The 23,893-nt window shown below is 41.9% G+C and overlaps 1 protein-coding gene across 1 annotated transcript in view; it reads left to right on the top strand.

Annotated features, from left to right (window-relative positions):
* Window positions 1–13,716: 13,716 nt before the first annotated feature.
* Window positions 13,717–23,893, top strand: part of DOCK2 (dedicator of cytokinesis 2) — a 416,930-nt gene continuing 406,753 nt past the window's right edge. Inside the window, exon 1 of the mRNA XM_003981290.4 lies at window positions 13,717–13,866. Coding sequence (XP_003981339.1) covers window positions 13,824–13,866 — 43 coding nt within the window. The 5' untranslated portion in view covers window positions 13,717–13,823. The remainder of the gene's footprint in view (window positions 13,867–23,893) is intronic.

Below are 23,893 nucleotides of genomic sequence, written 5' to 3'. Positions count from 1 at the left end.
ATGGCCCTTTGAAACAATGTTTTTCCTATCTGGTTACAATGGATTATTTACCCTGAACAATCTGTTATTTATCTTTCCTCTAGATTCTGGTTGTAAAACTTTCTTTCTGGAAAGAAAAAAGGGAAGGGAAGGAAGAGGAAGGGAAGGGAAGGGAGAGGAAGGAAGAGGGAGGAAGAGGGAGAAAGGGAGGAAGGAAAGAAAGAAAAAGAAAAAAAGGGAAGACAGAGAGGGAAAAAGAAAGAAAACAAACTTCATTTTGGAGCTATGCCTTAGAAGTGAAGAGAAGAAAGTTGGCTTCAGCTGTTTTAACTGTGCAAGCTGTCCACAAAGTTGGGAAACATAAGATAAACTTGTGTTTAAACTATATATTACTTTACATTTTTAAGTAATATTGTTCCATAAGTTTTCACACAAAATACTATAAAGCAATAGGTCTAATTGCTAACCTGAAAAAAAAAGTATAACAGGGAAAATCATGTTTATTATAGATTTTTTTAGGATTAACAGTTGAACCCTTGTCTTACACTTAGAGGTCTTTCACCTGAAAAGGTATCAAAATGATGAAGAAAAATATATTGAGCATATTATTTGACAAAGTAATCAATAACTCTTTAAAAATAAGTTTCTTTCATGTTTCTTGACTTTGTGGACACCTTGTACAGTAAAACATAATTTTCAGCATTTATTAACACTTTTCTATTTTACCTAAGTAGCAACATGCAAAAAGGCTTCAGATTGTATTGGTGTATATTTGGCACCACACTTATTTGATGGCTTTTTTTTTTCTCTTTGTCTTGCTTATTTACTACAGAAGGAGGATATCAACCATGGCAGTTGTAACAATTACGAAGTCCAGTTCCATAGTGTAGCTTTGGTAGTTAGTTATTTCTGGAAATCCTGTCTCTGTTGCCTCAGCCCCCTCATCAATTCTGTGACCCACTTAATACTCTATAATACATAACTTCCTGATTAAATTAGTCATAGTAGATTCTGTTCTCTGTAACTAAGCTCCTTTTAGAATAAAACCACTTTAGGTCAACTAGATTCAAATAATAACTTCTTAGGCTGGACTTTGAAAAAGTCACCAGAACAAGAATAATTCTTGGGGTGTACCTGTGTGGCTCAGTTGGTTAAGCATTGGACTCTCGATTTCAGCTCATGTCACTATCTCACGGTTCGCGAGATTGAGCCCTGCATTGGGCTCTGCCCTGTCAGAGGGACTCTCTGTCTCCCTCCCTTGCTCATGCTTGCTTGCTCGCTCTCTCTCACTCTCTCTCAAAAATAAATGAACTTAAAAAATAAAAGAATAATTCTCATGGTATACTTCAATTATTTAAATTGTGTTGTGTTAAATTTTTGTGTTGTTTATATAAAACATCTGAGGGCTTACTATGTATTTGGCACTTGGGATAAAGATATATATGATCGTGAGATATTTCTGCTCTCAAGGTCCTTCCCATGTCAACAATTCTACTCCAGTGGAAACACCAAACCCTTCACTCTACCATTATTCTACTGTCCATCATGAAAGTCTTCATTTTTTTCCTTAGCTAACTTATATTCTATTATCCATAATTAACCCCTCCCTTGATCTCTCCTCTGAATTCCCCTGGAAAGACCTCCAAACTTCAGTCAAACCCAACTTAGTATAACTGAGTGAGCTCTTCCCCTTACTCCAGTGCTTCTCTGCTCTGGTGACACGTTAGAATTTTTGAAAGTCTATTGAACTCTCATCTCAGACCAGTTTAATCAGAATCTGGGGGATAGAGGAGGACCTGAGACATTAGTAAGTTTTAAAAGCTCTCCAGGTGATTCTAATAGCAGCCAGAGTAGAGAATCACAAGCTTATCTGTGCCTAAATAGATGAATGTGGCAGAAGAAATCCAATCATCTTGACTCTCTCACTTCAACCTTTTGACCAGCGGGCACTCATTTTCTGATTCTCCAAGATGACTTTCACTTCTCTTTCTGTACCTTCTTTCCTTCCTTAATTTCAGCTGATGACTTCATACTTTACTGAGAAAATAGTTAACATTTGTTGCATGTTTATATGCTAAATATGAATGTTCCACATGCTTGCAAGTATTAACTCATTTAGTCCTCTCAACTCTCTGAAGTTGATGCTGCAAAACATCTCTATTTTAAAGATGAGGAAACTGAGGGACTAAGTAACACAGCTGGTACTGGAATGAGTTTTCCTTTGAACCTAGTTAGGCTGGCTCTAGAGTCCAACTTTCACCCACCTCTTATTGTATGCTGAAACAACTACCTCTCTGAAAAGAACAACTGTTGTTTCCTTCTATCACCTTTACTTATAAGTCTGGATGTTCACCATGTCTTCTGCCTTCCTTCCTTTTAGAATGAGTGACTCTGGATACCCCCATCTAAAGACATGCATCCCATCCCATCTCATATACTCAAGGACTGGTCACCTGTAATGATTCCCTCTCTCTTAACCATGTTCCCTTTTTCCCCTCATGCCTGGATCATTCTCATCAGGCTACAAACATGCTCTGAAATCAAGTCTTGCATCAGTTCAGGTCTTCCAAGAAGCAGATTCCAAGACAGAAATAGATGTGTAAACAATGTATTGAGACATTTCTCTCAGACACTAGTGAGGGAAAATGGTAAGAAGATTGGGAGAGCCGATCAGATCATGATGCAGATTTGAGCTCTGTGAAGGAGAGGGAAAGGAGGGAGGGAGGGACGAAAGGAAGGAAGGGAGGGAGGGAGGGAGGGAGGGAAGGAGGGACAGATGAAGGTCTTAGGTTGCATTGCAATTCTAAGAAAGTTTTAGCAATGCCAAGGTTGAGTCCTCAGGCCAAAGTTGCTGGTCAGAGAAGTCCTGTGTCATGCAGGAACATACATACCTTTATCTCTCTGCCATCCCTAGTTACTGCCTTGAGTAGGCCATGGGACATATAGTCTTGGTATGAATGAGGAGGAAAGGATTTCATAACAGCACCTTGGACCATAGGCAATTATGTTCTTCACAGGAGATTTGAAAGATTCATATTCACTGTCACCACACCTCTCTAAACTTCTTGATTTTATGGTCTCCAGCCAGCTGCTACCCCATTTATCTGTTCTCCATTCTAATAAAACTCTTCAAAAGAGTTGATTATATTCACTGCTTCTATCCTTTTATGTTATATTCCCTCCTTAACTAAATCCAACCAGGATTTGTCTTTCTTCAATAACTGTTTTCTCTCATAGAAACAGACCATTTGGTTGAACATATGGCCACCCAGGTAAAGTGTATATTTCCCAAACTTCTTTGAAGTAGGTGTGGCCACAGGACCAAATCCTGGCCAGAGGAATATGAGCAAAAGTGAAGAGTGATTACTTCTCAGCCATGCCCTCTTCTATCCCTGTCTCCCTTCCTGTTGGCTGGAATGGGAATGTAGTAATGAGCCATCTTGGATCCTGCACTTAGTGTTTGTAAACCTTAAGGATAGTGGAAGAGCAAGAAAGAAGGAGACTGTACCCCTGATGATTTCACAGAGCTGCAATGCCATAACCAGGACTTTATATGAAAAAAAGATAGGCTTTTATCTTATTTGAGATAATTTTATTTTGGATCTCTGACTTTGGTTTCCTACTTTATATATCCACCCACTCCACAGGCAAGTTCTACTGACAGCATCTCTGAAATATATCTTGAATTTGGCTGTTTTGTTGCACCACTTTTGTCCAACCTACCATCATTTTTCCCTGACTGCTTAAACAGCCTCACACTCATCTTGTTCTACTCTTTACCTAGAGGGCTTGTTGTTATTTTTCACAATGAAAATGATTTTAAAAAGTTATATCACCTCCTACTTAAAATCCTCTAGTGACATTTGGCAATGCTGTCTATCAAAATACCACCAGCAACACACCTAAAGTGCTTGTAACTGTATGCTGTAGGGAGCCATAGGTGTTACAAGGGACTCTATTATAGGATTTGGGCTTGTGTTGGTGATTTTGGGTAGTGTTGAAGGAAGCAGGGTTAATTCTATTATTAGATGTATTAATAAATCTCACCTAGAAGGATTAAGATTAGAATAAGGCTAAAGCTGAAATTGATTAAAAGAAAATAAAGCATTAGCCACTCATATTAGCCATGATAGGGACATGTTTGGTCATTTTCTGGTTTATACAATGTTCATATATTTTCTGTGTTTAGTCATGATTACAGAGTAGTTTTGTTTGTTTTTTTATCCATCATGGCCATAGATCATCTGATGTTAATTTTTTGAGAAATTGTTGATCTTCAGTGGGAACAACACCATAGACTGAGTGCCAGGCCAGCTCCTGATGGTACAGGGCTGCTTGCTTGTCTCTTTCTCCCTTCCCAGTGTTAGATTAAACTTCAAACTTTTTACCATGGCCTTCAAGGCCCTCCATGATCTGGTTCCTACCTAATTTCCAAACTCATTTCCTACCACACAGTCACTGCATTCCCTTAACACTGCCCCCCCCCCCTTTTTTTTTTTTTGTTTTTGGTTTTTTGAATGCTCCAAGTTTGTTCTCCCTTTAGGACTTTTATATTTGCAGTTAATTCTCCCAAGAATATTCTTTTCCCAAATATCACTTCTTAAATATTACTTCCTCATGGAGTTCTTCCCTGACTCTTTGCTTTTCCAGACCTGCAAGATATTTTTTGTATCATTTCTATGTTTTATTTTCTTTATTAAACCTTATGGTGTACTTGTTGGTTTTCTGCCTTCCCTGCTAGGCTATGAGATCTGTGAGAGCAGGAATTTTGTCTGTGTTGTTCACCAAGGTGTATCCTCAGTGCCTATCATAGTACTTCACATAAGGGACTGTCAATAGATTTTTGTGGAGTAAAGGAACTCTCAACCTCTAGGGATGGGTGGAGGGCAAGTAGGTCAACAATTACAACATGGTGTGCAAGTGTGCACTGGACTTCTTGGGGATGAGTCACACCCAAATTGTTGGAGGCTTATTGCCAGAACACAAGAGTTTATGAGGAATCTCTTGTCTCCTGTTAAGCCATATACCTGATGTGGTTTTGATTTCTGCAAGATTTACACTGTTCAAGAGATACTCTTGGCTCTAGCGATTTGCTTTCCTTAGGAACACCTACATTTATACTTTCGAAATGAGAGAAGCTGATTGTATTGGTTTGCTATCACCTCATTTCCAGCACACCTACCAAGAGTCACAACTCAAATGTCTATAGGGACTAAGCAGGCACCTTAAGTGAGTGAAGTAAACTGGGTTATGGCAACTTAAGAACTCTTTGGACATAGACCTCCATCTAGAACTGTTCTTCACATCTCAAAACCTATACCCCTTCTCCCATGTTTCCTGAAACCTATCCTCTCAGTCTCTCTTGTTTTCCCACTTCTGATAGAATATGAGCTCAAATAGTTTATCATTTTTGTCTTTATTAAGAAAATCAATAATGTAAATCTAATGACAAATGGTGGTGGAGACCTGGCCTCGGTACTGGATGGGGAAAAGGGAGGGCTGAGAACCACGGTTGGTAAGACAATGTGCTCTGGGGACTTTGCTCTGGCTGATTTTGGCTTTGTGGAAGTGCAAACCCAAGTTGCTAGATTTTCATATTTATTTCGAGAAAAACTCGAAATCTAGAAGTTTAGGTGAAATCCCTTGATTGTTAGTTCTTGGTAATATTTAATTTTCATTAAACACTGAGAATCAAATGAGCTTATTCAACAAATAGGCCACCCTCCAGATTTGGCATTTGGGCTGTTGGCACTGGAACTCTTGAAAGTAGTTGTCTCTAGATGAGCAACCAGTCGGTGCCAGTCAGACATGAACAGAGCTTCTGGACAGAATAGGCAGCTAAGGAGTAAGGATAGCAGTGAGCATGGGCTGCTGTGGGTGCCCAGGAGGGTTGTCTGGCTGTGGCTGGAGGAGGAGCTGGGAGGTGGGGAGGGTGTTACTGAGGAAGTCTTCTCAGAACAGGTTAGCCTAGAGACGAAGGGGTGTTATTGTTGGGGGAAAGACAAGAGCATACAGAGATGTGAGAACTTGTGGCACTGTGGGGACACTTCAAATACTACATGTGGTAAGACACTACCTCTGTTCTATGGTGTCATGTGGTGGAGAGTGACTGTGTGTGTGTGTGTGTGTGTGTGTGTGTGTGTGTGTGTGGTACAGGGAGGGAGAGGTGGTGGTGGAGGAACGGGCAGTGCAGAGGAGGCAGGAAATGAAGCTGTAAGGAGAGCTAGAATCTGATCATGAGGGGCCTGGATGATGTTCTACTTAGGAGTTTCACTAGTGTCCTAAAGGGTATGGAGGATGCACTGAGGGATATTAACTAGGGCTTTGACATCTTAGCTTTGCAGTTTGGACAGATTCCCAGGCAGCCTGTGGAGTGTTAATTAGCAGTAAGGTTTGAGGCTATTTACATTTAATGGAATAAACTGGATCCTGTTAAGCAGGAAAGCTTCTGATCCTCCCTCGTCTCCAACCCCCACTCCCACATTCACTTCTAGAGACTTCACTGTTGCCTTATGGCAGAGTTATTTGAGTGCCTCCTTATCACATAAAATCTTCATGTTTGCAATTGCTGCTTCCTTTAGTGTAGCTAATTACTTTTGAGTATGCTTATCCTTCTTACCTAGAGTCTTTCTTTCTGGTCCTGATAGGGACCTAGGATTTACTCTGGTAAATGAAAGTTGGGTAGTGTAAGTTTTCACTCCAGATTGTTTGAACTGATCAGAACATGCTCATAGAAGCTATTTGCCATGAGTAACACAAGAAGAGATGATGGTAAAAATACTGAATAATACCCTGGAGGCTGATGTTCCCAAAGGCAGCCACATGAAAGACACCAGTGGATGGGCCAGAAGACTCCCAGCATTTACCAATTGACATTCCAGTGCTACCTCCCTACCCTGGGTACCTCCCTACCCAGATGCACTCTGGCTGAGAACTAGGGAGACACACAGGGAAGAGGCCCCACCCCTGTGATCTATAGGGGACAAGCTGGCAGGCACCAGCGACCCCACTGGTACCCACTGAGGACTTCCCAAGGAAAGGAATAGAAGGAGGCCACTTCAGGGGCTTGGAACAGTGGCTTTTTAGCAACTTAACATGGGAATATTTCAATATTTAATAGTCATTAGAGCCATACTAGTGAAATGTAGCAAAATAGAGACCTAAATCTATGATTCTGAGAAAAATAGACATTAAAAACTTCCCCTTCTGCTGTGCCTTGTGGAAAGACATTTCTACAATTTGCCTAAACATAGTTCCAGATGGATTTCTTTGACCTTCACTCGAAGCTTTGCATGGCACTATTCTGTGCAATGTCTTGATTTTACAAAGGTAGTAAAATTTCCCACATTACCACAAGTCTGCTTTGTTTATCTTTTCTAGTGTGGTTCAACACTTTGAGGAGACCACAATTGCTTGGGCAAAGTGTCCTGGAAGTAACGTGATGAAGAGATTGGAAGGAGGCAAGACTTGAGGCAGGGAGCTTGAGTCCAAGTTTCAAATGAGAATCTTGACAAGGTAGCAGTGTGGAGGAGAGGGCAGATCCAAGAGCTGTTTTTGATATGATCATATGGAGTAAAAGGGAGATAAAGATGAGTCAAGTTTCTGACCTGAGCGAAAGAGAAAGTAATGATACTGCTCATAGGGAGTCATAGTGGTTGGTGGCTATAAAAGGGGTCTCATCCCTCTGGTCTCTGAATACTTATTAGCAAAATGAGATAATAATGGTACCTACTTCATAGGATTACTTTGCGGACTAAATGGAATAATGCATGTAGAATGTTAAATATGGGACTGGCATGCAGTAAGTACTCAGAAAAGTTAAGTAATTTGCTTCAAACTACAGAGTTAGGTGAGTGATAGAGTTGGGATTCTAGCATATCAGTTGGAGTAGTGTCTGGTCACTTTACCTGTTACGTAGGGTAGAAACCATCAGAAGAGGGACAGGTCCGGGATGTGGCTATGATGATGAGCTTGGTTTTGGAAAAGGAGATGTAAAAGTGGGGTGAGGAGAGGAAGTCCAGGAAGAAGTTGGACACATGGATCTGGACCTCAGGAGGGTCTTGGCCAGAGAAGTCCTTGTTCATATCTCAGTCTGTGAAATTATAGTCATGAATAGTGCACCACCTAATAACCAGGTTTGTGGCTTTGATAAATAGCCAGAGCATGTTTAATAAAATTATGTGATCAAGATAATTGTAAATTCTTTAAGTGGTTTTAGTCAGATTTTTACATTTGACCATCAGTCTCACTTGCCAAAATTTTTCATGATGCCATATAATCAGTAACTATAATAAAAAGCCTATATTTCAGAAATACAAAAGCCATATCCTAATCAGTATGATGTTTAAAGATTTCTGTATTAAAAAAACACTCCTTTAAGAAGTTAATTAATCTTTGGTCAAGATAACTTCCCAAAAAAAAAGATAACTTCCCAAATGTCATCTCTCTGGACTACAAGCAATTTTTCAACTCTTTCAATATGTTAACATTATAAGAAAGAAAGAAAGAAAGAAAGAAAGAAAGAAAGAAAGAAAGAAAGAAAGAAAGAAAGAAAGAAAGAAAGAAAGAAAGAAAGAAAGAAAGAAAGAAAGAAAGAAAGAAAGAAAGAAAGAAAGAAAGAAAGAAAGAAAGAAAGAAAGAAAGAAAGAAAGAAAGAAAGAAAGAAAGAAAGAAAGAAAGAAAGAAAGAAAGAAAGAAAGGAAAGAAAGAAAGAAAGAAACTTTAGGTTGTGTCACAAGCTGTAGTCCTCCTCAGTTCTCAACCTTATTTACCTTCTGACATTAGCACCTACTCTTATCCCCCTACCAAGTACTTTATCATACTGCTGATGTGGACTTGTCTGTGTATATATCAGAAACCTAAGGTGAAAAAATAGGTGTCTTTTAAAACACCTGGATATGGGTTTATGAAGATGATAGAATTGTGTATGGCAAGAGGTGACTAACTATGGTTCATTGGCGAAATTCTGGCTCACCAGCTGTTTTTATATGGAGCATGAACTAAGAATAGTTTTTATATTTTTAAATAGTTGCAAAGAAATAAGAAGAAGAATATTTCATGATGTGAAAATTATATGAAATGCAAATTTCATTGTCCATAAATGAATAAAGTTTTATTGGAACACAGTCTTGTCCATTCATTTACATAACATCAATAGGAGCTTTCATGTTATGATGGCAAAGGTGAGAACTTGTGACAAAGATTTATGGTGCTCTCATTACTTTGCAGTAGTGTTCAGCAACCTACAAATCTCAGGTATGTGGTTATAACTCCACAGTGTTTCAAGTGCCATGTGTATTTCGAGCAATATTTTATTTTATTTTATTTTATTTTATTTTATTTTATTTTATTTTATTTTTATTTTTATTTTATTTTAATGACCAGTACAATAGCCATCATTTCAGAAGGAGAAGGAAGAGAAGGGAAGAGTAGTGGGATCCAAATGTCATGGTGTTAAGACACGGTGGAGTGTGAGTTATTTTGTTATTGAATTAGACAGGAAAGCAGTGTGTTTACTATGCAGTGACACAACTGTGCTAAAAGAATACAGTTATAACAGAGTAAGTATTCATCACAACACTCAACCACAAGAAAGCAATGGCCAGAAAAATTGGAAAATTTAAAACAGAATGTCATCATACCATAATTTCTTCATGAAAACAAAACATGAAAATGAACAACTGATGTGCATTTCTAAGTGGTTCATTTATTATCACACCAGTAAAGACACATCTTACATGTGTCTTTGAAAATGAAGTAGTTTAAGATCATTAGCCTTCTGATAATAGTGGTTGCCTGAAAAGCTGAGGACATTGGGAGCAACATCAATAATCAATTTAAAAACAAGGCAAATGATTTCTAGTGATTTTCTTCAGCTCTTGATAAGTTAAAAGCTGCTGCCAATACAGCTCAGGTGTTACTTGATGAGTTCATGCTGAGTTTGAAGTGAATGATGAATTAGCTTCTATGAATAGTCCATGTAGAAAAACTGTAGGCAAAAATATTTTCAAAGAAAATGAGGAAACACTAATTCAGTACAAACTGAAGTGGAATCTGCTAAGATGTGTTACAACTCTTGGAGGTGAAAATATGTGTGGAGCACAGAATGGCTTTTTGGATGAATTTACAATTTACATAGCCTATGCTAATTTATTACAATAGTCATCAGAAGGTAGAAAGTATTTGAATCTATCATGTGTTATTGAACCAATTGTGTCAAAGGTGAATTTCATTAGCTTTTCTGGACTTAACCATTATCTGTTTTGTGAACTTTTGTCAAAAACAGAAGCTGAATATCCTGACCTGCCTTACCAACTCATACTGCTGATCGCTTAACAGTTATAAGTCCCCTGTGACTTTGAGCTCAGGATCGAGATTGACATTTTTCTTAAAGAGAACAGCCTTCAATCACTACTATTGAACACTGGATGGCTTTGGAAATTAGCCGTTTCTTCAGATGCCATAATGATTCTTTTTAAAAACATTTTTTTAATGCTTATTTATTTTTGAGACAGAGAGAAACAGAGCATGAGCAGGGGAGGAGCAGAGAGAGAGGGAGACACAGAATCTGAAGCAGGCTCCAGGCTCCAAGCTGTCAGCACAGAGCCCGATATGGGGCTCGAACTCACAAACCACTAGATCATGACCTTAGCCAAAGTCGGATTCAACCAACTGAGCCACCCAGGTGCCCCTGATGTCATAATGATTCTTAATGGATTCAACCAAAATTTAAAACAAAACAACGATTATATACAGAGTAGTAAAGTCATTTTGATGAAATCACAAGTAATGTCAAGCTGCTTTAAAAACTTCCTATGCTGTCAAAACTTAAAACAAAAAGTGAGATTTCCATTACTACACAAATTTTCAGTGAACATATTTTCCCAGCTCAAACTATAGTTCTAACAATGGTTTTCAGACCTCAATACAAGTACAAAAGAAACTTTTAAATTTCAAAATCCATTTATCTGAGCAATTGAGGAGCTTCCATATAACCTTCAACTGGAAGTGATTAATCTGCAATATAATGACATGCTAAAAGGAAAATTTAATAAAATTCTATAGATGCCTTCCAAGCAGTGAAAATGTTTAATAAAATCTTATGCTCATGGATTGATAATCAGTATTTGTCAGTACCTTCCTTTGAGAGTTTTAACCAACTGTGAGATGAAGCCAACTACAAAGTTTAGAGGGCACTCACTCCACACAAGATTACCCTCACTTTCAACACCAGTTCCAAGTTTGGGGTATTTCCCAAACCGCCTTCGGGGTCAATAATTCATTAGAAGGACTCACAAAACTTACCAAAAGCTATTATGCTCACTTACCATTTGTTACTGGGAAAGGATACAGATTTCATAGTCTAGGGAAGAAGTACATAGAGTAGAATTAGGGCTCTATCACATAGGCATGATTGACTGATTGCCCACAATAGTTGATCAACCTCCAGGTCAACTGATACCATGTGGCCATATCACATTTTGTCTTTTTGACATGGTCAGCCCCTTCCCTAAATCACATTTTTAGACTGTTCAGTGTGATCGAAGTTTCCCAAGCAAACCATGACATTCCAAGGGCCTAAGATCACTTCCTAGTAGCTGAGGACAAATATCAGACCTCTTACTGGGTAAGATTAATGCTTCACTACATACCACCTGTGGGAAAAGACATTTTCAAAGATGAAACCTGTAAAATTTTATTACAGATCAGCATTAACATGAATATTTGCAATCTGTTTTGATTAAAGGGAATGCTAATTTTTAACTCCAATGAAGTAAAATGTGATCTTCCCCCATAATTTATTTTTCTCATTATTAGACCTACTCACAAAAGAATATACTCAATTATTAATATCAAATTTAGAATTTTATCAATAAAAAATGTGGAAATTTGTTTTCCCTCTTGTTATATAAGTACTTACATAATATCCTCGATTTTGCCTATTGGCCTGCAAAGACTGAAATATTTACTATCTGATCCTTTTACAGAAAAAGTCCACCAACCTCTGATGTACAGTCTGATTTGTAATACTGCTGAGATGATTAGTTTTATGAGTTAACTTGGTGAGACTACAGACCTTATTATTCAATCAAGCACCAATCTAGGTGTTGCTGTGGAAGCCTTTTGTAGATGTAATTAACATCTACAATCAGTTGACTTTAAGTGAAGGAGACTATCCTCAATAGTCTGAGAAGGCCTGGTCCAATCAGTTGAGAGGCCTTAAATGAGCTTTCCTTGAAAAGGAAGAAATTGCATCTGTGGACAGCAGCTCCTGCCTGAAATTTTTTAGCCTGCACTTCCTGATGGCCTGCCCTATGGATTTGAGATGTGCCAAACCAGCCCCACATTCACATAAGCCAATTTCTTTATATTCACATTACATTACATTTCTTTATATTTATATACTTATCCTACTGGTTCTGTTTCTCTGGTGGAATCCTGACTGATTCAACTGCTCACTACAAAACATACCACCTAAACTGTGCTGCTAGAAAACCAAAAGGGAAATTATTTTATTTTATTTTTAACGTTTATTTATTTTTGAGAGAGAGAGCACAAGCAGGGGAGGGGCAGAGAGAGACACACACACAGAACTCGAAGCAGGCTCCAGGATCTGAGCCGTCAGCACAGAGCCTAATGTGGGGCTCGAACTCATAAGCGGTGAGAATATGATCTGAGCTGCAGTCAGATGCTTGACCGGCTGAGCCACCCAGGTGCCTGAAAAAGGAAATAATTTTATATAAAATGAAATTAATATTTTGCCATAGCTGCCTGTCAGCTGTGATATTATTGCCTAATCTAATTGACTTTTTAAGGCAGAAAGAGTAGTGAGAGTTATGAATAAAGTAAATTTGGGAAGACTTTAATTCAGTCTTATTACTGTGGGTCAAAGCGACTTTTTTTTTAATAAAAAAAACTTTTTAAAAATGTTTATTTTTGAGAGAAACACAGAGTGCAAGTGGGGGAGGGGCAGAGAGCGATGGAGGCACAGAATCTGAAGCAGGCTCCAGGCTGTCAGCACAGAGACCATTGCGGGGCTTGAACTCAGGGACCCACAAGATCATGACCTGAGCTGAAGTCAGAGGCCTAACGGACTGAGGCATCCAGGCTCCCTTATTTCTTTGTTTCTTGATAGAATCTGTTCCCAGAGCAAAAATGAGATTTTTCCAAGAAATGTCTTTATTAGCTTACCTCTAGGACTCTTTTCCTGGGGGCCCTGTTGCTGGCTTTCAGAGCACCCTTACCTTCTGGCATTGTTGGTAAATCCCAAGCTTGTGTACTTTCACAGGAGAGTATTCTGGGCTTTTATCAGATTTTCATATGAGTCCGTGGCACCAACAGGATAAAAACCACAAACGACCTCCTCTGTAGGTATATATTTACCATAATGTGTCATCTGCTGTGTACATTATCTCCTCTAATCCACACAACAATCCTATAAAGTAGGCATATCCCATCTTGTGCTGATAAGCAAAAGAGTGTGGATTTGAATTCACATCACATACCAAAGCTCCTGCTCCGGAGCCAGGGGAGGGAGTTCGGTTCAATCACTAGGCTCAGTTGTCTGGGAACTTCCTGCCCTTGTGGTGGTGGCCTGGGGGGCCCCAAGTACCTGCTTGGCTTCTGCCCACTTGCCTAGCGAAGAGCAGGTTGGAGCTGACCTCCTGGCCTCCTAACGCGCCCCAGCCCAATGGGAGGGAGGAGGAGTGGGCGCCCCGGGGAGAGGAGGGCGGGACCTGAGAGGGAGTTTGAAAAGAGGAAGGAAGTGGGGCCCGGCTGAGCGCCTAGCCTGGCTGCTTCCCCACAGAACGACGCGAGGCGCCCGCAGCCCCCCTGGCCCAGCCATGGCCCCCTGGCGCAAAACTGACAAGGAGCGGCACGGCGTGGGTAGGTGCGGGCACGGGGTCCCCAGCTGGGCTAAGGGCAGTTGGCCAGACAACCGCACGCAGAAAGATGCTGCGGGAGGCGGCGGCATGGGCGCGGGCCGGGAGCGCTGACCCAAGGTCTGAGGGCACAGTGGCTTCCTCAGCCTGCTGCGGGGCCAGCTGGGTGAGGAAGAGGAGGCAGAGGGAGAGGAAGGAGGGCACCCCGCCCTGTGGGCTTCGCCTAGCCCGTGCCCTTTCCCGCCCGGCGCGCAGCCCCCTGCCTCTCCCCAGTGCTGGTGCATCCCTTAGAAGCAGTCCAGCCCAGTGCCTGTCAACCTGGCTCTGTGTGCCAGACTCCCAGTGTTTCAATGAGTGGACTCCATTGCCCCATGTAGAGAGCGGGCCTCATAAAGGAGCGCCCGTTCTCTCCCCTGGCCCGGCCTTGCCTGGCCCAGTGACACCCATCTGTCTGCTTCTCCTGCCTGTTCCTTTTGGGTCAGATGACCCCTGATTTGGTAGAAGGTCCAGAGGGCTATACTAGCTTGTGGGGTGGTATTGGAAGGTGGAGTCCTTCACTCAGCCCTGGAGAGCCTATGGGGAGAAAGGCTTCTCTGCCAGGTTATCTGGGGATATCCAAGAAGCCAGCCTCATCAGCTTCAGCCATCTAAGCTCCCAGAAGCCTCTGCCTCAAGCTCAGGGGCGGAAGTGGTAGCTGGGGGAAGGGAGGCTTCAGGTACTGGGACTCATTCTACTAAGTGGCACCCGTGGTGCAACCTCCATAGACTCACTGTGGTTTTCAAACTCAAGTGTGAATTTGAAAACCGCTGTATGGCAGACACCACCCTCAGAGATGAGGATTGAATAGGTCAGAGGTTGGAGGATCCAGGGGTGGGCGCTATTACTAAGGGTAGTCCCAAGGCCACTGTTGGAGAAATACTGCCCTGGAGAGTTCAACATTTATCTGTTCACTTAATGGGCTCTAGGCACCATGGAGTGTTTTAAGACGAATGGTCCCCATCCAGACAACAAATAATAATCTATACCCTTGAGGGGCTCAGTTTCTTCATCTGTAAAATGGGAAGTTTGAACTAAACCCCAAAAGGACCACGTTTAACCTCAAAGCTTCTCTAACTTTGGCCCCTCTAGCTAGGGGTATTAGGCTGAAATTTTTCTCAAGTTAAGATGGGGACTGTTAAATAGGGCAGACCATTGTAGGTGGAGAGGCCAATGTAGTGTAGGAGATGAAAGCTAGACCCGGAGGGGATATCTGGGAAAGAAGAGAGGTTTGCCTTTCACCTGAAGGGAATGATTATGCTCAGAGTAAGCTGGAGCCACATTTTGGAAGGCTATAAATGCCAGGCTAAGAAGTTGAGACTCTTTCTACTTTGGCAGTGGGGAACCAAAGAGGGCTTCTGAGCAGGGAAGAGGCATGAGCAGATTCATGCTGCAGCCAGTGTGGAGGAAGTTTGGGTGGACAGAAGGGCGAAGGTGCCTGGGCAGCAGACAAGAGACAGTATTGGTGGTCTAGGGTAAGCAGGGCAGTTAATGGGGGAGATTGAGTGATATGGAAGAGTCCCAGCCTCCATCCCAAGGGCTGCAGTGCATTCCTGCTGTGAAGGCCCTGTGCTATGGTGTGAAGATCATGGGCTCTGGTGCTAGACTGCTTGTTCTTGGATTCCAGCTTCTGACACTTCCCAACCCTGTGACTCAGACAAGTTACTTACTCTCTCCAGGCCTCAGTTTCCTTGTCTGTATGATGGGGATAATAATAGTACCTGCTTCCCAGGGTTATTGTAGGATTAAACGAATTCATCCACATAAAGTCCCTAGAATGACAATTGTACAAAGCAATCCTCACTAAATGTTATCAATTATTATTCTTAGACTTTGTCCTCTGCATGGAGGTTTAGTTGAGGACATGACATCACAGGATGGGATAGAGTTACAGGATGGAGTGGGGTTCCCACACTCTCTAGAAGAGGAAAATCCCACCTATGTGCTCAGAGATTGGGAGCTCTGTTAGGCCCTAAGCTCAGAGGCTTCTTGATCTGATAGTATAGCTGACATTTTTCATGCCTACTTGTGAAAATTCTATTTCATTGGGGGGCCAGAAGGTCTATGACCCTCTAGGGAGCCAGAGAGCACTTGGTAGGTGCCTGCTCATCAAAAGAATCTCTTTTCTCTGCAAATGAATGCTGGACTAAGGAAGGTAACCTCCAGCCCTCTTTCTTAGGCCCTGGGTAGATGGAAGGAAAAGGCAAAGTTTAGGTTATGATGAAATGGGGGACTGGAGTCATGGAATAGAAAGAACAGAAACCTACAGTAAGGAGTCTGGATTCTAGTTCCAACACCATCACTATATGCAGACAGATCTATGCTCTCATTTTCTCATTGTAAGTTAAGGAATTAATATTTTTTGATTTCAAGGTGTTCTTTTATGAAGAGCATTTGAGATAATGACTATGGGGGCTTTGAAGAAGAAAAGAGAAACATATAAAGGATTAGGGGATTCTTGAAATATCTCCAGAGTCCCAGCCAGGCCTAAAACACAAGGAGAATCTGAGCTTTGCTTTCCTATTTGGTTTCCTTGTCAGGAAACCAAACATTGCTGGTAACATTAGCCAGTCTTTTTCTGTCTTAATTCTCAAGGATTGCTGGTGTCTATTTGTCTCGGGGCTGGCTTTACATGAGGCTCCTTCATCATCAGAACTACTGGCTTCTTGCTCATCTTATTGTCTGGTAGGCAGCCAGTTGACCCTTCATATAGATCTATAGTCAGATTATTTTTCCTTCCTTGGGAAAGGAAGGAAACATGTGATCATTAGGATTCCAGAGAGTTCCAGAGGCGCAATAGGTGTTTCCAAGGACAAAACAGTGTGACTCTGAAGTAAGAAAAGGCACAGACTCTGTCCTTGGAGGAGATATATGTAACGTTAGAAGCTGTGGCTGTGAAGTCAGAACTGATTTCAAATATGGGCCTGTTTCCTCATCAATAGAGTGGGGGTAATGATGAATAATGTCAGTCTTGGGGGATCGTTGTGAGGATTGGATGGGGTAATGCAGGAGAAGCATTAGTAATGTGGTTGGCTCAATGAAAGTTACCTACTAAGGTCAAGGGGGTTACCTAATGGCTCTGGAGCCAAGAGAAGCACAGAGTAATGCCAGATTCAGGACAGTTATGCCTTCCAAGAGTATAATATTTTGTGGGTTATAAGACCTATTCTCGCGCAATATCTTTGGCTCCAGAACATTTATGTGAGGCATTATCTTCATGTTATACATCAAGAAATCAAGGCCCAGAGTTCATATAATATGGAAGCACTTGGGCGTGGCCTTAAATTCAATTGACTTTACAGGCCCTTTGCACCACACTAGGATGGAATCTGGGAAGGGGAATGTCATAGAAAAAGGCAAGATGTTGGAATGTATGTGGCATTTGGATCAAACAATAAATATTCTGCTTTGGTTTTAGTAGATGTTTATAATGGGAAACAAAACAAAACAAAAAACTTTGGAGAGGTAAGTTGCAGCCAGATTGTGAAGGGCTTTGAACACCAACCTTGTAGGTTTGGACTTCGTTCTGTGTACAATGGAAGTTTTGAGCAGGCATGCCACCCGTAAGAATTTAATATAATTAATTGTGAGAAGGGCGGGGATTGGATGTAGGAATACAAGAACAGAAGTAAGTGACCTTTTACCTATTAACTGCCTGATTAGTTAACCCTGCAAGAGTCTACTTATAATAACATTTCCTTTTCACCTTTACTGTGTTAATCCTCTCTGCCTGAGTCTCAGTGATGAGAGCTTCCTCCTTGAAGGAGAGAAGGGAGAGCAGAAAAGGGAGAGGAGGAAAGAGTATAACAGTATCAGTTAAGAATAAGTGTGACTGGGTGATAGAATGCCTCTAAACAGTGGCTTACCCAAACTAGAAGTTTATTTCTCCCTCAAATAGAAAGCCCAGAAATGGTCCATGAAGAGGGGGTCATGGTCTACTATGCTGCTTCCTCAGCATGAGGCTGCTGCCTCCTGAACTGAGCAGGTTGCTCAAGCTCCAGTTGTCAAGTCCCCCTTCCAGCCAGAAAGAAGGATGAAGGGAAGCAGAAGGACATGACCTTTCTCTTTAAGGACACCTACCTGAGGGCCCACTTAACACTTCCTCTTGTTTCCTGTTAGCTAAAGCCTAATCACGTGACTGAGGAGGGAAGCTAGGAAATGTAGTCTGTAACGCAGGCAGCCATGCACCCCGCTGAAAATTAGGAGTGCCATTTCTAAGGAAGAAGGGGAAGAAGGATTTGGGGGATGATATGTCAGTTTGTTTAAGGCAGCCATAAGAAAGTACCACAGACTGGGTGGCTTAAAAAATAGAAATTTGTTTCCTCACAGTTCTGGAGGCTGGAAGGCCAAGGCCAAGGTGCCGGTAGATTGGTTTCTCCTGAGGCATTGGCTTGCAGACACCTGCCGTCTCATGGCTTTGTCCTCACGCAGTCATCTCTGTGCACGCTCACCCCTAGTGTCTCTTCCTCTTAGAAGGATGCCAGTTATATGGGATTAGGACTTCACACTAACAGCCTCATTTTTAATTTAATCATGTACTTAAAGAACTGATCCCCAAATATGGTTACATTCTGAGGTCCTGGGGATTAAGGCTTCAACAAACAAATTTGTGGGACTAGGCATGGATAACAGTTGAGTCCATAAGGGATGACCCATTGTCTGTGGTATGACATTTAGGGACAGGTCAGGCTTTTCAGACAGAGAGTGAGGGGGGGAATTGGTGCGGGGGGCTTCAGTGATGCCTAGAAACCTCTTCTATATGCAGGCTGTCTCTGGTTATGGTTGAGTACTTGCTGGCAGTGTTGGGGAGCATTGGTAGTGCCTTCTAAGGGCTGTTTGGGAGGATCTGTTCTATGCCCCTCCCTAGATTCTAGTGGTTTGCTGGCAATCTTTGGTGCTCCTTGCCTTGTAGAGGCATCATCCTGATCTCTACTTCCATCTCCATACAGTGTTCTCCCTGTGTATGTGTCTTTCTCCAAATTTTCCTTTTAATAAGGACACCACTCTTTATTGGGTTAGGGCCCACCCTAATGACCTCATTTTCACTTGATTACCTTTGTAAAGACTCTATCCAAATAAGATCACACATTGATGTACTGGGGCGTAGGACTCTAACACATCTTTTGTTTGTGGGAGGGGCACAATGCAAACCTCTGCAAAAGTAGGAAAAGGGTCTTTTTCCATGTCTTGATTGGGGAATATGGATGAATCTGAGACCACCCCCACATACAGGAATGCCTGTGATGCTGTTGCAGTGCAGGACCCTAGACAGAGCTGCTCCATGCCAAAATGGACAGATTTGGAGTGGGCAGTGGGTACTTGAATCTCGTGCAGCACAGGCTCTTATTAAAGGAACAAAATCCATTCAGACTGGTTCAATTAAAAGTTGTGCAGTATGGGGGGCGCCTGGGTGGCGCAGTTGGTTAAGCGTCCGACTTCAGCCAGGTCACGATCTTGTGGTCCGGGAGTTCGAGCCCCGCGTCAGGCTCTGAGCTGATGGCTCAGAGCCTGGAGCCTGTTTCGGATTCTGTGTCTCCCTCTCTCTCTGCCCCTCCCCCGTTCATGCTCTGTCTCTCTCTGTCCCAAAAATAAATAAACGTTGAAAAAAAATTTATGGGGCGCCTGGGTGGCGCAGTCGGTTAAGCGTCCGACTTCAGCCAGGTCACAATCTCGCGGTCCGTGAGTTCGAGCCCCGCGGCGGGCTCTGGGCTGATGGCTCAGAGCCTGGAGCCTGTTTCGGATTCTGTGTCTCCCTCTCTCTCTGCCCCTCCCCTGTTCATGCTCTGTCTCTCTCTCTGTCCCAAAAATAAATAAACGTTGAAAAAAAATTTATAAAAGTTGTGCAGTATCTATGTGTATGTGAGGAGGGGGTAGGTATATTTTAAGGATCAGGGGAAATAAAAAAGAAATCCAGGAAACATGAGAGGCAGGTGTCTAGAAGGGTCTGAACTGAGACCACCCTGGAAACCTCTGTCCCCCTTCTTGTGGCAACCCAGCTTCTCTTAACACATCAGCACTCTTCTCTTCTCTCTCCTCACCAACTCCTTCTAATTCCATCACTCATTCATAACTTTGATATTCTGATAACATCATAATAGTGGCCCCAACATGCCACCCACCGCAACTCTGCATGACTTTGCAATTCAAGTGTCTACTGAATCTTTTATCCATATTTATTTGTTCAAAGGTCTGAGAGAGGAGATGTGAATAGATGGACTCACATTTGCCAAGGTAATAATCAAGGAGGAGGGATAGAGAGCATTTTTCACTCATTAACTTGTTCGGTCATTTACTCATTCATTCTTCATTATTTCTTAAATATTTATTGAGGATTTCTTATGTGCCAGGCCCTATGCTAGACAAGGAAATTACTAGAATTAGACTAATATGGTTCCTACAGTGTTGGAGCTTATAGTCTAGTGGGAGAGACAAAAAAAAAAAAAAGGACTTTGTGGAAAAATCAATAAACATATAATTACATTATATGTGCCAGTGTAAGAAAAGAGTTTGTTCCGTGAATAAGAATATTGGAGAGAAGGGTCTGAGAAGGCCTCTGAGGAACAATGGAGGAAAGAATTCCAAAGGAAACACTTGGAGGGATCTTAGTACATGTATCTTTGCTATGGAGGCCAACTATATCTTGGACTGGTCCCTAGAAATTAGTCTGGTGCAACAACAACAACAACAACAACAACAACAACAACAACAACATGTATTGGAAATCTGATTCCATCCTAGCATCAATTCTTAGGTGCCTGGCTTTCCACTGTCTAAAGCATCAGCAATTTGGGATTGTTCAGAAGTGCCTGCTCTTTGAGTCCACTAAAGAGATGGTCCTAATCCCTAGGCTTGTGAGAGCTTCATCAGTTAGTGGCTATCTTGTTCCCAATCATAATGTTTGTATTTGAATGAACCTTAACAGATTGTGTTTACTAAGCTCTGCTTCTTCCTGAGATCAACATCCTTATATTGCTGTTGTATGTTGAGGCAGGCAATGTCGTCACCATAATATTATAATTTCTGGATCTTTGGACTTTTATTTGTTTGTTTGCTTGTTTTTTAAAGCTTACAGGTCTTTAATAGTCAATTACACATGGGTGCCACAGTCTGTGTTCTGTAGCAAATGTTCTGCAAATGGGAAATGATAATGCTCATCACCATCCAAATCCAGAGGAATCTGGGTAGAGACACTACAAAGGTTCTCTTTAATAGGCACTTTCTCCCATATTCCTACTTCATTTAATTGATGTGAGTTAAAACACAGTAAGGCTGAGTTTGTAAGCCTCTTAAGTCTTACTTGGTTTTTAGTTCTCTTTGGAGAAAGTCATCTCCTGTGACCTCAATAGGACACTGTCAGCTTCTGCACTAGTTTAAAGCTATAGTCATAGAAGCTGGGGTTGGAAGGGGATATGACTTCATTTCTCACTTTTCCAGACCCCTCTCTAGACATTGCTCCAGGGTACTTAGAGTTTTCCTGACAACACATGATCCCTTGAATCCAAGCCTAAACTAAGATGGTAGAAGGAGACAGGTAGACACTGTGACTTGCATAGATGCAAGATCCAACACAGATCCTGAATAGAACAGATGTTGAGCAGTCATTTGTTGGACTGGATTGAGTGGTGGCAATGCCAGGGCTGAGACACCATGATCAGCATGTTGGGTTTTGGCAGAGGGACATACATAGTGCCAGCTGAATCTAGAGGATTTGCCAAGGAAGTGGGAATTTGCTGCTTGCCTCACTAGTTGTGTCAGTAGAGAGTTGTCTCAGGAAAGAATGTTCTGGGTAGAATCAACAGTCAATGCAAAGGTCGTGAAGAGGGTACCTCTTTGATGTGTGGGAGGTCCCTGTGGCTGGAGGAGAATAAGCAAGAGGCAGAAGAGTAGGAAATGAATTCTCTGACGGGAGGTTGTATTGAGTAGTGCCTGGCACATGTTGCAATGACTTCAGCTTTTACTCTAAATGGAAGGAGGTGGGACACTGTAGGGGTTTCAGTAGAATTGCAGAATGTTCTGAGTTGTCTGAAAAGGATTATTCTAGATGCTTTATGATGGAGAGAGGGGAATTAAATGAGGAACCAGGAAGGCCAGTCCAGCAACTACTACAATAACCCAGGCAAGAGATGGTGGTGGCCCACACCAGGGAGGCAGCAGTGGAGGAGGTGAGATTCGCTTAGATCCTGGATGTGTGTGTTGTAGGTGGAGAAAATGGGATTTTCCTCATAGATTGGAATTAGGTATGAGAGAAAGAGAGGAATCAGGAGTGACTCCAAGGTTTTTGGTTTGAGCAGCAGGGAGAATGGAATTGCATACGAAACTTCCTTACTTAAACTGTTGATCTGAGTTATCCACAGTGTCATAAATACTAACATTGCTCACCTTTTTTCAACATGGTACATTTACAGAGCACTTGTGCTACCACATTTAACCACCCTGTGAGATGGGTACTTTTATCATCCTTTCACAGATAAGGAAATGGAGGAGCAGAGACCTTCAGGGTCTCACTGAAATGCAAACTCAGGCAGTTTCCTTAAACTTCATTCCTGGAGGAGCCTCTTCTGTTTTACTGAAGTACTCAGTTTTCACCTTTTAGTTATGTAACAAACTACATGTCACTTTGCCCACTGGATACCATATTGTCTGAGGGCAGAGCTCTGTTTTGGGGTCAACTTTGAGTCCATCCAGCTATAAGGCACTAGCAAGAACATGCTACATAAGAGAAAATAATTGTTATTGTAACATGGGACCCCTTAGGAATCCAGTGGACGCTATAAACATCCTTCTTGCAAATCTGTACGTGTGCCGTTTTGCATTACAATTTCATCACGACCCGTCCATGAAAGTGAGTTAAGTAAGAGGCTGGTAAAAGTACTCAGTAACTGTTTAGTAAACCAATACAATAGACACAGCGAAGGCATTCTGCCCAAGGTATAAATTTTTGGTTTTGGGAGCTGTGAAGGACAAGAAAGCTGTTTTTATTGCCTATTCATATCAATTAAATTCAGTAAGCCTGTGTTAAGTGATGGTCCTAAATTGGGTATTATGCTAAGTGATGGTCCTGAGCTGGTTTTGATAAAATCACAGTCCCTGCCCTCAGGAAACTTACAATTCAGTAGTAATCTCTCTTTCTTCTTTTTGTTCAAGGCAACAAACAACACCATTATTAGTACTAATGTCTCCATTTCACAGGTTGGGCACAGGTGCACCTTTTGCTTCATGCTACCATAGCTCTTCCATCACCTTCATCATATTTCATTGCAGGTTCATGTTGAATTATTTGGCTCTTCCCTAGAATGTAAACTCCATGATAGCAAGACAATGACTCCTGCTCTTCTCTGGCACAGAGCAGGTGCTCAATTAGTAATTGTTAATTGGATGGATGGGTGGGTGGATGGATGAGCAGGTGGGTAGATAAGTGGGTAGATGAATGAGCGGTAGGGGTGGGGAGGTGATGGGTTATGGGTGGCTTTTCACTATCTGGTGGTCTCATAAGATTCAGATGGACTGAGTTGCCCCGTCTTGCCTTCATCTCCTCAACCCTAACCCTTTCCTGTCAGGAGGCTGGGTTCTGTGAGAGCAGCACAGCAATGAATGGAGTATTCTTGAACTCTTCCTCAAACATATGGACCCCTGTAGTTGGCCACTGTCCCCAAACTCAAATAGAGTCACCCTGGGATTTTATTCACATGGTCCAGCTGTCCCTCATTGGGACTATGTCCACATCACACCAAGCCTCCCCCCCTTCCTCCCTGCCCTTACCACCTTTATTCTCCACCCACCTCCTCAGGGGCTCTCACTCCATTTCTCCCCCTTGCCCTCCCTCTGTGCCTCTCTCTCCTTCCAGTCTCACTTCCTTCATGGGACCTCTCTTGATCTCTCTCCTCTGAGACTCTACAGCTGCTGTGGTCCACAGCTTAGTCTTTTATTTTTAAGAGTTTCTTGTTTTTTCTGGGTTAATTTTGTCTCTTCAATTAGATTTTACAAAAGCTCCAGGA

The sequence above is a fragment of the Felis catus genome, chromosome A1, assembly GCF_018350175.1.
Source record: "Felis catus isolate Fca126 chromosome A1, F.catus_Fca126_mat1.0, whole genome shotgun sequence".
Taxonomy (NCBI): Eukaryota; Metazoa; Chordata; class Mammalia; order Carnivora; family Felidae; genus Felis; species Felis catus.
This window is presented reverse-complemented; position numbering and strand designations above follow the sequence as displayed.